This window comes from Chiloscyllium plagiosum, unplaced genomic scaffold (genome assembly GCF_037043375.1).
Source record: "Chiloscyllium plagiosum isolate Xiang-an unplaced genomic scaffold, Cpla_swu_hap1 HiC_scaffold_22, whole genome shotgun sequence".
In the NCBI taxonomy this organism is placed as follows: Eukaryota; Metazoa; Chordata; class Chondrichthyes; order Orectolobiformes; family Hemiscylliidae; genus Chiloscyllium; species Chiloscyllium plagiosum.
The window spans coordinates 34,352,781-34,369,884 of record NW_028270160.1 but is presented as its reverse complement, the minus strand read 5'-3'; the positions used below and the strand labels follow the sequence as shown (position 1 = coordinate 34,369,884).

Here is a 17,104-nt window from a genome sequence, read left to right as displayed (position 1 = left end):
ATTTCATCCAGGGCTGGGAACGTCAAGCAGGTCTACCTGCCCAGGCCAATTGAGCCCAATTTATGACCACTAAAGAGGCACCATGTAAGATCAGTCATAATGCAGCTAAACAGGTTGAATATCAATTTAAACATCCTTCCAATAAGTCAATGGCAAACATTGAAAGTAAGGAAATTTCCTGGTCAATCAGAGCCATATGGTAACAGCCTTCTGAGTTAAAAGACTCCACACACACAAAAGACTCCATAAGCAAGTGTTAACATTGTTCTGAGGGACTACCGTACATGCATGAACACTCAATGACAATCTCATATACATACACAAAAGCACAATTACATACAAACATATACAATCACGCATCCTCTCTCTCTCTCGTTCTCTCTCACATACACACACACACATTTTTTTAACAGACATTCTGCTACCTTTGGTAGAATACTTTGATGACTTCCCTTCTGACACAAAATGAAGGGTCTGTGGAGCTTGTTTCCATGGAGAGCCCATTCAGCACACTGGGAGTGAATTTACTGGTTGTGACAATGATCCCATCCACTTAACAGACAGTCTGTGGTTACCCTTCTTCAGGGAACATTGATGGGAACACTGACAGGTTTAAATGTCATTCAGGCAGCAAAGGTTCTTAAAGGCAGAGCTGTATTCAGTCAGAGTGCTGGCAGGTTTTTAGTCTCTACAGTGGCACGGGAAGCAATAGCCACTATTGGTATCACAGCAGGCCCAAGAGAAATAACAATAACGGAAGCCTTGCAAGAGAGATGAGTGGAGTGGGCATTCTGAGACGAGTCAAGAAGTCCCCAGTAGTAGTGGAGGGCTTTCACTTTGAGGGAAAAGGGACCTCAAATCAGGATGAGAGGGGGCAGTCCTTGCTGCAAGGGGCATGCTCCAGAATAAATGTTGGCTCCTGCTCCCACTAAGCCTGAAAGGAAGTCCTCAGGGTATACCATTAACTGGTGTTCAAGTGGCCCCCAGCAGGATGGCTGCCCTCAGCCTTCCCTGCTGCTGACAACTGGAGGAATTTGAAAAGGCAACTGACTATTCCTATCTCTTAATGTCTTCCCAACCCACTACACAGATACCCCATCTCCCAATTTGCTGCTACAGTGAGGAGTGGGAATGAAATTCTGCCTTCTTGGAGAGCAGGGGTTATAAGCTAAAAAAATCAATAGCCCCACCTGTTTATTCCTTCCACCACAGTTTCTTGACTGAGAGCACTAAATTACCTTCACTTATGAACATTCCTCAAGTAAACATGGTCCAACTAAAGATTTATCCTTCGTGTTTTGAATCCACCCTGGATCACAGGTATCTCAGTGATGTACAATGTTCCACAGACAGCTGTTCTCACTGCATTCTGAGATCCACAGTCAGTGCCATGCATCGTTACATGCACACTCATGGCCACTCTCTCCAACAGCACTGTTTCACGCTGGCTCAGAGTTGCATTGTCCCTCCAGTTTCACTGCATCTTCTGGCTCATTTGACAGGCTAACAAGAAACTTTTTCTTTTCCTTTCGAGCATTAAGGAACACACGATTCAACTCAAGAGATACCCATAGCCCTCTAGAACCTTCCTCCCCTCCCCTTCCGCTCGCTGATAATGAACGTTCTGTACTCAAAAAAGGTTTCAGTTTTGTCCCTCTAGGTCCCCAACTTAATGAATTTTGGGCACAACATGACTCTTCTTCCATCACGTTCACCTCCATGCCCATTTCTTTGGACAAGAGCCCTCTCCCCATCCAACAGACCCCTTCACCCACCTCCTAACACTCTCACTCCGCTTAGACTCCTCCCTCCGGCCTTTTACCTGCACCCTTTATTGAGAATTGTCAATGTGACTTTGGTTGTCTCAATTTCTCCACACACACCCCCTTCCATTCCAAGTTATCTCCCCAAGAACTGACTGCACTCCGTGCTCTCAGATTCAACCCTGACTTTGTCATTAAACCTGCTGACAAAGGTGGTGCTGTTGTACTTTGGCATATTGACCTCAGCATAGGCTGAGCACCAGCTCTCAGATACCTCCACCCATCACCCCTGCACCATGACCCCACCACAGAACACCAGGCTATTGTGTCCACTGCAGTCACAAGACTCATTTCATCTGGTGATTCCCCTCCCCCACTGCCTTAAAACTCATAGTCTCACAACCCCGAACAGCTTAACTTTACCAGTTTCCCAAAATTCATAAACAGAACTGCCCGGTCAGGCCCATTGTTTCTGCCTGCTCCTGCCTCACAGAACTCATCTGTTCCTACCTTGACTCAGTTTTTTCTCCCCGCACCCAGAACCTTCCCACTTACATCTGTGATTTCTCTGATGCTTTATGTTACTTTCAGAATTTCTAGTTTGTAGGTTCCAGACGCCTCCACATCACCACAAACTTGCAATCCCTTTACACATATAATCTCTCATCAGGACGGTCTCCACTTCTTCGTGGAAGAAAAGGCCTGAAATGTCCCCATCTAACACCACTCTCCTCCGCCTGACCAAGCTCGACGTCACTCTGAGCAACTTCTATTTTAACTCCTCTCACTTTCTTCAGGTCAAAGGTTGGCCATGGGTACCTGCATGGGCCCCAGTTATGCCTGTCTCTTTGTGGGGTAAGTGGAACATTCCTTGTTCCATTGCTATTCCATCCCCTAACCAAAACTTTTTCTCTAGTAGATCAATAATATCATTGCTGCTTCCTTCTCTCACCCAGAATTAGAAACGTTTATCAATTTTGCTTCCAATTTCCACCCCATCCTCACCGTCACCTGATCTATCTCTGACTCCTCCCTTCCCTTTCTTGATATTTCTGTTTCCATTGCTGGGGTTAGGCTGGCCACGAATATTCACTACAAACCAATTGACTCCCACAATTACCTTAACTATATATCTTTACACCCCACTTCCTGTAAAGACTCAATTCCATTCTTCCAGTTCCTCTGTCTCTGTCACAACTGTTTTGATGATGCCAGTTTGACAAGGGAGCTTTGAAATGTCCACCTGCTTCCTCAACCAAGGCTTCCCCAGCACCATAGTTGACAGCGCCCTCAACTGAATCCAAGCCATCTCCCACACTTCAGCCTACTTGCCCCTTCTTCCCTCCCACAACAGCGATAGGGTCCTCACCTACGGTCCACTAGCATCCACATCCAGAGGATCATTACCTGCCATTTCTGCCACCTCTAGCGGGATGCCACCGCCAGACACACATTCCCCATCTGTCTCCTCCATTGTCAGACTTCCACAAGGACCATTCTTTTCAGGATACCCTGGAGCTCACCTTCTTCACTCCCAACACAGCTCCATGACATCTTACCCTGAAACCACAGAAGATGTAACACCTGCCCATTTAACGCTTCCCTCCTCGGTATCCAAGGGCCCAAACATAGCCTCCAAGTGAAGCAGCACTTTACCTGTACTTCATTCAGTCTAGTCTATTGCATTTTCTGCTCAGAATGTGGTCTCTTCTACATTGGGGAGACAAATCATAAACTGGTGACTGCTTCACAGAACAACTACATTCTGTCTGCAAAATGTGTTTCTAGTTGCTTGCCATTTCAACACATCACCATGTTCCCTGGCCAACATCTCAATCTCAGGCTTACTGTATTATTCAGAGAAGCTCAGCGCGAGCTGGAAGAACAGCACCTCATTTTTTGCTTGGAAACTGTACAGCCTTCTGACTCGATATCGAGTTCAACAATTTAGGGCTTGAGGTACCTTTCCCATGCCCTTACCCCAAATCCGTCAGACCAGGCCTTGTTATCACTTGGTCTGTTATACAAACTACCCATTATTAGCCACTAATAGCCCCATTAGAAACCATTAGGCTGACCATTATCCACTCCTTTACCACTCGTTTACCACTTACACCTTCCCCACCCACCCTATCTGCTGCATTAAAAAATAACTTTTTCCTGTTCTGAGGAAGAATCACTGGATCTGAAACGTTAACTCTGATTTCTCTCAATGGATGTTGCCAGAGCTGCTGAGCTTTTCCAGCAATGTCTGTTTTCGTTTCTGATTTCCAGCATCTGCAGTTCTTTCAATTTTTTAAACATGATCCCAATGCATCTTCTTCAGTAATGACTCCAGCTCCCTCTGGATCCTGAGCAGCCAGAGGATAAATGTCAAATCAGCATTTTACTGGTTTCTCTTGTCAACCCGAAGGTCCTACCATCATGGGAGACCCAGATCTGTTGTTTGGTTTCTGGCCTGTTTCCCAACTGTAGGCCCTGTCCCTGAACTAGGGCTACCTTCAATCTACATAAATGTTCCTGGGGAGGAATTCCCAGTGATCCTTGGATTGGAGAGATACACAGCTCCTGACAAACATTGAGGAAGGCTAAATAGGCAGGAAAATTGTTGTATTCCCTTTTAAAATTATTTTGAACTATGGTGGTCAGCTGCCAACAAACATTGGAGAAGCAAGAATAAAGCAATCGACGTATGTGAAGACAGATCCCATATTTGGTTCCCCTTCCCAGTTCTCATCCTGTGATACATAAAATCTAGTTAATTCCCAAACCCTTAGCAGTGGAAACTTTTTGAAGTCAGGAATTGGACTGCAAAGCATATTTCTCCAATGAACATTAGACATGTTTCTCCAAGTTATGTTTATTTGTTAGATTACTTATATAATGAAACTCATGGGACAGTTTTCCTAACACATTGATTCCTGAGGAAAATGATCCAATAGGTGCAATCCCTGCAGTATTGATTATGCTGATGGAGTTCTCAAAATATCTCTGCTTGTAATTTTTCTGCAACTCATTGACACATGAGTGATGATTCCATCACAGGCTTTATATCATTAGATCTGGCTCCACACAGAAAAAGTACTGGATGTGAAATGTACCCATGAACAATTCTCACAATTGAAAGCCAGAGTTCTGAGCTGGGAGTATGGAACATTGCTGTTTCTTATTACAGCATTGAGGAGTGTAGCCAGCGAATTTCACTTTTTACACATTAAATCCAAATGCTTTCTCTGCTCCAGTATAGAGCGGGTACTTAGAAAAATAAAGTGAATGTTAACTTAAAAATAATATATTTTTATAAATTTGAGAAGTTTAATTTACAATTAACAGAGACTTGATTATGTTAAAACGTATGTGAAAAGTAAATAGCTTTTGAATTGAATTATTACAGACCAAGTTACCAGAATGGTATTCCCTCTTCACAAATGAGCTCTTTCTGCATTCTTACCTCACTGCCAGACTAAAATGTCAATTTGGAAAACATACATTTTTACTGCATCAAATCACATCCAGATTGCTCTTTAATTTTCTTCTAACGATGGAAAGGGATCATGAACATCCATCTGAAATTAGCACATGTGCAGAATAAATGTAATCTCCCTATCCAAATCATCAACAGAGATTATGAATAGCTGGGACCCAAGCATTGATCCTCACAGTATGCCTCCAGTTAGCACCTGCCAATTGGAGAATGATCCTTTTATGTCTGGGCTGTTTTGTCTGTTAACTGATTCTCAATCCATACCAAACATAATACATCCAAATCCATGTGTTGTATTTTATTTACAATCTCCTGTGTGGAATCTTCTCAAAAGCCTTCTCAAAATTTAACTACACCATAACTGTTGCTTCCTCCTTACCTTTTCTGCTATTTGTATCCTCAAAAAGTTCTAACTGGTTTGTCAGTTCCATCACTGATTTCCAAATGTACGGATATCACACTCTTATAATAAATTCCAGCATTTCCCCATCACTGATGTCAAGTCACAAGTCTATAGGTGCCCTTTTTCTCTTCCCTCCTTTCATAAATGACATTTCCTGTTTTCCAGTTTACAGGGACTATTCCAGAATCTATAAAATATTTTAAGTTTGACCGCCAATATATCCATTCATTACAACCACCTCTTTCAAGACTCTATTATAGAGATCATCAGATTCCAGGGACTTATCGGTTTTCACTCCCATTGATTTCTCCAGTACCACTTTTTTTATTAATACTAATTTATTTCAGCTCCTTATTCTTTCAAGTCCCCTAGTTCTCTTGTTTTCCAGGGAGGATTTTTATATCTTTCTCCATGAAGACATACACACAGTATTGTTTAGTGTCTCTGTTATTTCCTTATTCACCCTTATACATTCCTCTGTCCCTACCTGTAGTGAATCCACATGGCTCTTTGCTAATCTATTCTTTTTTATAAACAAGCTTTTTCTCAACTGTTTCTACTTGTGGATTCTATTTTCTTTATCTTTTTTCAGCTTTGTTGAATTCTAAATCATTCACAATTTTCAAGCATATCACTTTTTTGACAACTGTGTAAGATTCATCTTTTGATCTAATACAATCTTTAACCTCCCTCGTTAGCCAGGGTTGGATCACCTTACATGTTTCCTCTAGTACCACAAAGGAACAAGAATTTGTTGTAAACCATGTATTAAATGTTTAAATTTTCAGACATTTCCTATCTATTGTCATACCTTTTAATGCAGTTTCCCAAGCTACCACAGCCATTTTTCCCCTCATGCCTTCTTGGTTTCTTTTGTTTAGATTGAAGTTTGCAATCTTGGATTGAGCTACATCAAACACTGTAAAACAATAAAGCCATCATGGTGGTTTTGGTAGCATTGGGAGGTGTAATCCTGTCCAGCAGAGTTAAACTGGTCATTTGTGGATAGCAATCGACAGGCATGTTGTCAGCTATAGCGGAGTCAGGTCAAGTTAGAGGTGGGAATGATGTGAGTGTTGCATCAGGTGGATGGGGTCTGGTTAGACGTCTAAGAGATGTACATTAATGGAGGGAGTCAGCGTAGGAGGTAAGTTGGGTTTTTAATTCTCTAACTTCTCCTGGATAACAATATAATTTAACTGAGTTGGAATCCTCTAAATTTAAAGGGCTTCTTTGCAGTGTTCCAGATGCAGGGGAATTACCCACTGGAGTCTTAAACTTCCTGGCAGTTCCTACAGATGCAGCTGTGTCAGCATGATCCCAGTACCCAAATCCAGTGGCCATCTAGCCATCGGAATTCTTTTATTTTCTAATCAGTCTGTTCAGAAATGTTATGACATGCCTCTGGAGCAGGTGGGACGTGAACCCATGCCTTCTGATTCAGAGATAGAAACACAATCATTGTGCCACAAGAACCCTGAGTCATCAGAACGCCTGGACCAACATATTGGAATCAAAATGAACACATCAACATCTTGACCATTTAATTAGAAATAATCAACACTGATTGGAGTAAGTTTGCACATCAATCAATCAACAATCTCCCCATGTAAATAATAGCAAAGGTTTAGAGGCTGTTATGGTACAGTGGTTGTGTCCTTATCTCGGGCAAGGAATGCCACCTAATCCAGATGTGTGACATAACCTATCTGAACAAGTTGATAGGAATATCCTTAGAGCTTTAAAGGGATCTAATGGCACAGACCCGACCTCTATATTGGAAGGCCTGTGTTTCAAGTCCCTCCTTCTTTACAGAAGTCATAATGCTTTTGAAAAGGTTGATTTAAAAATATAGTACAGCTTTTTTATGCAATAATCTTCAAGTAAGCATGTCATGCTAAACACCTTACATGTATCTCAATGGCTATCACCTCAGAGGCTGTTGTGCATTGATGAATCAAAATCATTTCAGAAAATGGATGCTCAGAGGTATCACCTGCAGTTTTGGCTTATGATACAATATTTTCTTCAGCCATTGTTATTGTTTTTAACGGATAAAATGTCTATGCTTATTCATTATGTAGTTTGTGAAAAGTGACCCATGGAGGTATAATCTTGAAGACAAATGAAAAGAGGTAATATAGAATGGGAAAATAATCAAAGTTATAAAATAGAGATACTTTTCTCAGCAATTTATTGACTCATTACTGTTCTGTCTTCTTTTCGCAATTGTCTAACCATCTGTTAATAACGTATGTCAGAGTGGACTTCCCATCAGAAGTCCCAAATATCAATCTTGGTATCAGCCCTGTTGCTGTTACTGAACAAATAGACTATTGAAATTATGACTACATTCAGTAAGGTAAAATCTTTAACTTCATAACATGCTGAAGTGTCTTTTGTTATATATTTGCAGTGGGATATACTTCCAAGGAACTACCATTGGAATGGCACCTATAATGAGTATGTGCACAGCTGAGCAATCAGGAGGGATTGTTATGGTGAGTAGTGATCAGAAAAATAATGCATGGTGCAAACCTAGAATCTGCCTATTTCTATCGGACTATTAATTTCATACTTTTAAAGAAAAGAAACTGAACTTCGAACACTTCTTTCAACTCTGTGACCTAAGTTCAAAGGCAGTACAGCCTCTCCCTTTCTATTGATTGCAGACAGCCAAAGTGATATGAATGTGGTCAGTCTTTCTGCAGTTTCTGTTGAGTACATGTTCACAGCACAAAATGGCAATCAAACTGTCGTAATTTGTAGTTTTCTCTAAATAAGATACATTCTATGGGATTTGCAAATGTGTAGATATAGATCCAGAATTAGATCAATTTTTAGAGTTTGAGTAAAGGAACATTATTTCATTAGTTTGAGAAACTAAGGCTGCTTTTGATCTTTCATCATTGACGTTCATTCTAGGATCTGGGAAATTACAGGTGTTCCATTTTCCTTGCCGGTAAAAGCATTCATCTAAAATCATTTCCCTGAATTCTAGATTTACGAAAGAGTTTATTGTTACTAGTATTCTGTACCTGTTGTGTTAATATGTACAGACTGACTTAAAACTAACTGTCAAAATATGCTGTATATGTGTGTTCTCACTTGCTCTTTTGCTGTCCTTGGTAGAACTGCTAAGTCAATTTGTATACGGTGCAGAAATGGGACACTTAACCTCTGAGACAAAAAAAAAGGGAATCTGCTGTATTTCAAAAAATATATTTTGTTAATATCCCTGACAGATTGCAGTGTTTACTGTATAATATTGTGGGAATTGTTTATCTGGCATTACAAGGCAAGTTATATTTCTTGCCCATCTACACCCCTTCCTCAACCAGAACCTTTAATGATTTGTTAGTGACTACACTTCCTAAAGGAATATGTTATATTTATAATGTAAAACTGAAAGAAATTGTTTCCAAAATACTGAATTTGCAACAAGTTCATTGAAACAATATTTTATAACCCTCACGTGTTCAACATTATTTTGCTTTATCCGTTTGTTTTCAAATTGTCAAACAATAATCCACTTATGTGATTCTGAAGCCAATTATTTAAGTACCAACAGATTTCCCATATTTCCTTAAGGAGTCAAATTAAAACTTTTAAAAGTCTCAATCAGGGCAGGCTTCTCTTGCCATTTCTCGTAATAAGTAACAACACATTAACCTTTGTTTATGATGGACTTGAGCCAGATATTTAGCTTTGACTTTAGAATTATGAATTGTATAATAATAAATATAATTGTTACCATTTGCATATATCATGATAACCATGAGAGAATTGAAGTGTAGCAGAGGGGTCAAAATATTTATTTTACGAAAACACAGAGTATAAAAATTGTAATCCTTTCACTAAATGATTAATTCAATACCAATTAATTAGTTCGTGCTAAAATAATAGTCAAGGTGCAGAAAGATTATACTGCAATATTTGTGTCAATACAAAGTGATTTCTGTGTTTAATCAATTCAAAAGCAGCAGCATAGCTAAGAAATTAAGTTGCTCGATCGATAGCATAATCATAATCACTGTGAGGCCACCTGAGGTAAATAGTCTCACTAAGCATTAGCTTTGCAGCTGCTGTGGCAATATACTTGGGCCACTTTGGAAACAATTTCTTTCAGTTTTACATAATTTTTAAATTTGTTCTTTAATTTATGCCGAATCAATTCTTCCCTGACATTGAAATGTAGCCATCAGTTCAATGACTATGGGTATATATTTTAGCAGAGATCAATTTGACCAGCCATAAAGTAATACAGGACTGATTGCATAACATATCACTGGCAGCTGTAATGCACTTCTTAAGTGCCTTAGGTGACAAAAGGAAAGGTCATGTTGTTAGTGAATAGTACTTGATGTGAACTAATAGATCAGATTTAAGTTCTCCAGTTCTGCTACATCCAGTTGTGAACTGTAAATTATCAAAATATATAATGCTAAGGATATGCTCATACTTATGAAAGAACAAAAATGATGTGGATGTTGGGTCTGTATTGTCTGCAAATATCTTTTCATTTATTTATTTACTGAATGCAAATCCGAGCAGCCAAGTGAAAGTTTCTTCTGAAGGTGACGAGCCTGACAGTTAGGCTAAACAGGGCCACATCTCAGTAATGTGAAACGTTGGTTGCGTCTCTCCATCAGTCCATAAACAGTTTCTACTCAGGCTTCAGCCTTACAAGTAAGCAGTGTAGGGTACACTCTCCAAATCCCACAACCTAATGTCAAAGGCCTAACAAACCTCATTGGATAGATTCTAAATGTCCATCACAATAGCCTTAAAAATTATTGTGGCCTTTAAGTTAGATCTTCCAATTCACCAGAAGGTTTTCCCTTCCAAACTTCTCCACTAATTACCTTGCCAAGCATTTTGGGCTCAATCTAATTGACATAACTTTGACAGAATTGCCTAGGCTTTTCTAGCAAAATTACAGAAAGTTTAATGCACACAAAACAGTAGTATGTAAGTTGACTGACAATGTGTGATATGGAAGAGATATCACCTGGATTGAATTGCCACAAAATGCAGCATGTTTCACTGTCAGCACATTGTAGGATGGATCTCATCATCAAATTCCCTGTGGAACTGCATTAGCACATTCAGTGTGCAGTGTTGTTGTTATGAGAATAGTAGAAATTGTAGAGTCTCATCTCTGCTGGTAATAAGTTATTTTCATAAAACTCCAATCATCAAAAACTGCTCCTAGCTCATTTCCACCAAACTAGCTGTGCTCTTCACAAAGGGGAGCTAGTTAGGTAATCCACTGATTTATCTATTTCATTTATTCTTTCTTTGCATTTCTAATGGATGCATTTTTATTCATATACATCTACCTGTGTGAATCTACCTGTCATTATAAAAGCACTTCAGTTGCTTGCTAATCCATGCTGGTCCCACGACTCAAACAATATTCTTTGTGATGATTTTTAAATGTATGAACTTGAAACAATTGCAAGGGTTAACAATGACATCTTTCTTGCGCAACTAAAAAAATTGGAGACCAAACTGTCCTGAATTTTCTTATTTCAGCTGAGTTAGCAGAAAGGGTTCTAAAGTTGGCCTCAGCATCTTGGAATAGGGTGGAGGAAATTCAGCCAAGCTTGCTGATTGCTTTTCAGTGATCTTTGTTTTGTGTGTGAGTGTGTTTGTAGAGTTAAGTGATTGCAGGATCAGGCGCAATTGTATTGATTCCCAGAATATAATTAAGTGCTTTAAATTAATGAGGCATATCCACTGGGTGAGAAACTGAGGCAGCCAACACCTCTGGAATTATGCCCCAGCATGAGTGAGCATTTTCAGTAAAGGAAATGGTGGGGAGAAAGGACCTCTTGAGTTGCACTGCTGATTGCTGATATCCCCTATTAGAATACACAGACTTGTAGATTTTGGCTCTGAAACCATGCCCCGGCATAGGTCAAACCTTCAGACGAGGAAGATTTTGCCAGGAAAGGTTTAGTAAGGAGTTTGTTCTTCTCTCTTGCATGTTGGAAACCATAGGCTTCGGTTTTTCATTTGCAAATTCCAAGTGCACTTTTTGAACTTGCTGCAGATTTTTATTAGAACAAAATATATCTTCCTTCATTCTAAAGACTAAAAGCAATGTAAATTAGACTTTAAGATCAGCAATGATATATTTGGCCCTAGTACAATTGCTGATTCATCAAGCTGGATCCAACATGTTTAGTTTTATCTGTTAGTTTTCTTAGTTTGAAAATGTAGGTTTCTTTTAAAATTACTTTTATTAGATTGGTATATTTAATTATGAAAGGTAAGAACCACTTGCTACTTAGAAAATAATGATGATATGAGCATTCACTGACATTATCATTGCTAAGTACCCAGTGTCAACACCCTGGAGGCTGCCATGGACTGAAGTACCTTAGGCAGCACCTTCCAAACCATAACAGCTATCATCTAGAAGGGCAAAGAAAGCAGATAGGTTGCCGTCTAGTCTACCCATCTGATACCCTTGGAAATATATCGCCGTTCCTTCAGTGTTGCTGGACCAAAAGCCTGGAACTGCCCCTCTAGCAGCATTGTAGATTTTGCTGCAGCAAATAGACTACAGTAGTTCAAGAAGGCAGCTCACCACCACCTTATCAAGGGCAACTATGGATGGACAATAAATAGCAACACCCAATCCCCTGAATTAATTATTGAAAAGAAAAAAGAAATATGCAACCAGCTTCAAATAAAATCTAGCCTTCTGAATTTTGAGGTTTATTATCAGAATAGATTATTTGCCTTCAACATGAAATCACTTATTGCTTGCCTAAAAATTCTTGCAACAGTCTTTTGGAAATTCCCATCAATCACTGTATTTGCTTACATGTCTTTGATGGAAGAAATAGCAACTTCTCTGGAGCTTCTGATAATCTTTCACTGACATAAAATTGAGACAGCACTGAAAGAGACCAAGCCCTAATCTTAGCCAGACCAGATAATAAAAGTTTGAGAAGTTGTTATTTCCTGTGCATGATGTTTTCTTTCTTTTTCTATGATTAAACTTGTTGAGGTGGAAGACCCATTGACCTAACTAAACTGCTTTTGGAAAGGTCCAAACTGCTTTCTGATTGGTCGAAACCCACAAATTGGAGAGCAGCTTTTTTTTAATTCCTCCAGATCTAGAAGGTTTAAAAATCTGCTGCTGAGCCAATGATCCAATCCTCATTTCTCAGATTTATCACTCAAAGCTAATTTCAAGTGTTTTTACCATCAGCGGTTGCATGTATTATCAGAAGAAGTTGGCAAGTACTTTTGCCAAGAGATGGCAGTTAACATTCTATATATATATTGAACTGGAGCAGGCTTGAATTTTAAAAAAGAACAATTTACAGATTATGCAACTTCAGAACAAAGAACTGTGGCAGGTGGAGCACAGTGTAGGGAGTTCTGAGGAGTTAGTTTCAGATACAAGAAAGAAAATTGGAATAATTTTTTTAATGACAGCAAGCTAAGAATTATGATTAAATGAAAATGCATGCAAACTAAAGTTTAAAAAAACTGAGAGGCATTGCGTTGAAATCAAAGCACCAACATTCACCAATGAATCTAAGTCCTCAGATAACATCCCCAATTCCCAGGACGAATTTCAACAATCCTTTCCCTTCTAAGGCGGGGGAAAGAAGGATGTTTAGAAGTAGCACAATAAGCTTTCTTCAGCATGAAGGCTAGTGTCATTATAATTTGGAGGTGCCAGTGTTGGACTGGCGTGTACAAAGTTAAAAACCGCACAACACCAGGTCATAGTCCAACTATAACCTGGTGTTGTGTGATTTTTAACTAGTGTCATTACAGTCCTCATTGCAAATATGGTAAGTGGCCAAACATTTCTTCACTGGCAGTGTGGAATGGAGTCGGTCATATTTCTCCTCAATCAGGACTGAGGGTTTCGATTGAATCTCTGTTAAAGAAATTGAGAGATTATTGGCCTAATTAATATGTACTTGTGTAATTGTGTGATAATAATGTGGGATCTCCATTTTTCCAACTCTGTTCTATCCACCTCCCTCAACCCAACTACGAAACTAGTCACCTGTTACAATTGCTGTCTTATAAGGACGAACAATGCCATATTTTTACCTCTGAAAGATGTTCATGTTCTGTACACTATGAACTTCCAAATGAGAACATATTGATGGTGAGCAAGCTATTTCCTATATTCAGGACTTTGTACTGACTGGCCAAATGTGACTCAGCTACTCTAGCATCAGGTTTACAGGTATAAATTTGTCCACTGAGTTTATTTAAACTTAGTCCATTGGGAATGACAATAAGAGCAGTTTTTTAAAAAAAAATCTGTTCCTCAGTAACCAGATGTTACTTTGGAACAGACTTTATACATGTGTGATCTTTGTGGGCAAGGCTTCCTGCTTTGAGCACAATTTCTTAAAGTCTTATTTACTAATCCAATGTGAATCCCAAAATTCTGTTGAAGCAGAATATCTTTATTATTCCATATGTTCAAAAATATTTGATGTATTTTATAATTCTATAAAAATGTTTTTATTTATGTTTAAAATATTTTATAAATAAATTGAAATTTTAAAATTATCTTTATATTTTATAAAGTATTTCATATTTTGATAAAAGTGGGGCGATAATGTATAACTAAAGGAATGGATATACAAATGTGCCTGAAATAGTGCAGGTCCAGGGTCTGGGCTGGATAGAAAAACCATGCAACAAGACAAAGATAGTAAGAGTTGTAGAAAGAACATTTTAAAAGATGCTTGTGATGGATGTCAAGATTAACACAAACATTTTTCAGTTATATTAGGAAAGAAAGGGGAGTCAAGAGTTCCTTAAAAAGTGTTCTTTAAAAAGAGGTGCAAATATCATGGGAAATGAAAATAAGGAAATTGCAGACTTGTTGAGTAATTACTATGGAGGGAGATTGAGCGTAACAGAGTGAGTGGGTTTGAGTGTGGGCGGTTGCGTAAAATGCTGAATTCACAACATGTCAGGAATTCAGCTCAAATCTGCTGACCATCCTTTTAAATGTAGCACATTCAGCTGTGTGCGAGAAATCACTCTGGGAGAGGAATGTTGCCAATTTAAATATGTTAATGGGTAGTTAGCAGTTGTTTTAACCAGAACTACCAATTTTAATAGCGGGCGCATAAGATTCTCAAGCTTTGTGGAACTTGCCAGTGCAGGAAAGATAAGTGGAGAGTAGGAATTGAGGGGATTGAACAAATGAAAGTCAGAAATGCTTTAAATACTGAGATCTCACATTAGCTTCCTTTCCTAAGTGAAAAACATTTGTTTTTGCAACTTGTTCTGGGAGAGTGCTTTTCCTACTTTGAAGATGATTTTCGCCAACTTGGAGGTCATTGCTGCTGCTTTGAAATTTTGTCTGTGTGATGTGCACTTCTGGTCTGCCAGACTAGACAAGGACAGCAGTTGCATTGGGAGCCTAGCACTTGCATGTTCCCCTCCAAGCCACACATCACCCAGTTGGAACAGTCTGACAGTTGCTTCACTCTGAGTGGATCAAAATCCTGGAACTTGCTTCCCAGCAGCACCGGATGTACCTATTCATCCAGAACTGCAGTGATTCAAGCAGGCAAGTCTCCACCAACTTCTCAAGGACAATTAGGAATGGGCAACAAATGCTGGTTTAAACAGCAATCTAACATATCATGAATCAATGTAAAACAAAATCAGTTCAGCTTTGGTGTCACTTATGTAGCTTTGCCTTGAAGCTGTGATGAGGACCAAAATGAGCAGCAGCACCAGCCCTTTTCCTCACTTACCTGCTATTCCACAAGGAGAGAGTAAATGAGTGCACAGTGAAGCTGACAGGAGGTGCTAACCCGAACACAGGATGTACAGGAGTTGGATCAGCTTCCAGTGATGAATCAGTGCCTCAGGAGGCTCAGGGTATCACATTTATAGTTTAGTGAAAGATCTCATACCACATAGACCTGTAACAGCAGTTTACCAATGGCTGCCAAAGTCACTGCCACACACAGCCTATTAATGTTTGTCTTCTTACAGGTATCTGCATGAGATATTTGCAAAACTTCAAAAATCTGCTGACCACAAATAAGTTGCACAAAAGACAGATGGCATGTTTACCAGGGTCAGCAATTCTGTACACTTTGCCACACATGAGGTCAATCAGAATAAGTAAACACTTGGGTTTGTGGCTATGGCTGGCTTCCCACAAATCCAGGGAGTCATTGACTGCACACATATGGTAATAAAAACACCCAGAACTCTTCCAATCCACTGCAAGAGATGCATTCCATTAGTGTTCAGCTTGTTTGCATCTACAAAGATTATCTAGTGTATGTGTGGAGGATTCCCAGGCAGGTGCCATAATGCTTTCAGCTTGCACTCTCCTTAAACTCCCCAAATTTTGAATCGGATTTAGCCCTTTGGAGGCAGAAGTTATCCATTTGAGGGATACCTGTTAGGAGCCCAAATAGTGGGGCCCACTGTGATATAACGATGTAAGCAAAGCTCACGGACCACAAAAACTGTTCTCAGGAAAGCAGGATGTTGAAAGTATGCATTAGATACTTGGACAGTTCTGGGGATGATCTCCAATATAAACCAATCAGGCATCAAGTATGGTAACAGATAGCGCAGCAGTGAGGCTTGGAGAATACAGGAGGAAGAAGGTGTTAAGCATACCACCTCTTCAGTGGAGAAGAAAGCAGAAGATACTATGACTAGGGCACCGGTAGGAACACACATTGTTATCAGGGATGGCTTGATTCTGAAACAGTTTGTTTAGATTCATTCCTTTGGACAAGAGGCAATATATGTGTGTTGACTGAGGAGGGGGTCCAGTGACTGGGAAGTGGAATTGTTTTAAGTAGGTTTCCCACATCTTTGTCTCTTTTCTCCATCTTCCCTTTCAAGGTCCACCTATACTTAACCTGCTCCAAAAGGAGCTAGAGAGCACTTTGAAGAATGAAAGCTGGATTTTCATCAATCCTGTTTAAGATGGCATTCTAAGATAGCAAACCATTTATGAAGGCCACCTTACGCTGTCTGTCTGTCTGCCTGTCTGTCTGTGGGAGAAAGTGAGGACTGCAGATGCTGGAGGTCAGAGCTTAAAAATGTGCTGCTGGAAAAGCACAGCAGGTCAGGCAGCATCAAAGGAGAAGGAGAATCGACGTTTCGGGCATAAGCCCTTCTTCCTGAAGACGGGCTTATGCCCGAAACGTCGATTCTCCTTCTCCTTTGATGCTGCCTGACCTGCTGCACTTTTCCAACAACACATTTTTAAGCTAAAAGCTGCCTGTCTGTCTGTCACCATTAATGCTCAGTACAACGGACTAAAGTTTCAATGGCTGAAGATGGCATTCTGAAGGCCTGAGACTTATGATATACCTTATTTGAGACCGATTCCTCCAGGCTCCCTCCAAATGTGCACAGACTGGCTGGAAAATCTGCCAGCAACGCATACATTTCTTTGCTGCTGTTTAG

At 39.7% G+C, this 17,104-nt stretch overlaps 1 protein-coding gene across 5 annotated transcripts in view; it reads left to right on the top strand.

Moving 5' to 3' along the window:
* Positions 1-17,104, top strand: part of adam12a (ADAM metallopeptidase domain 12a) — a 345,430-nt gene that overhangs the window by 248,194 nt on the left and 80,132 nt on the right. For all 5 annotated transcript variants that reach the window (XM_087998950.1, XM_043712617.2, XM_087998953.1 and 2 more), the window contains one exon: positions 8,067-8,151. In XM_087998950.1, the coding sequence (XP_087855076.1) occupies positions 8,067-8,151 (85 nt within the window). The remainder of the gene's footprint in view (positions 1-8,066; positions 8,152-17,104) is intronic.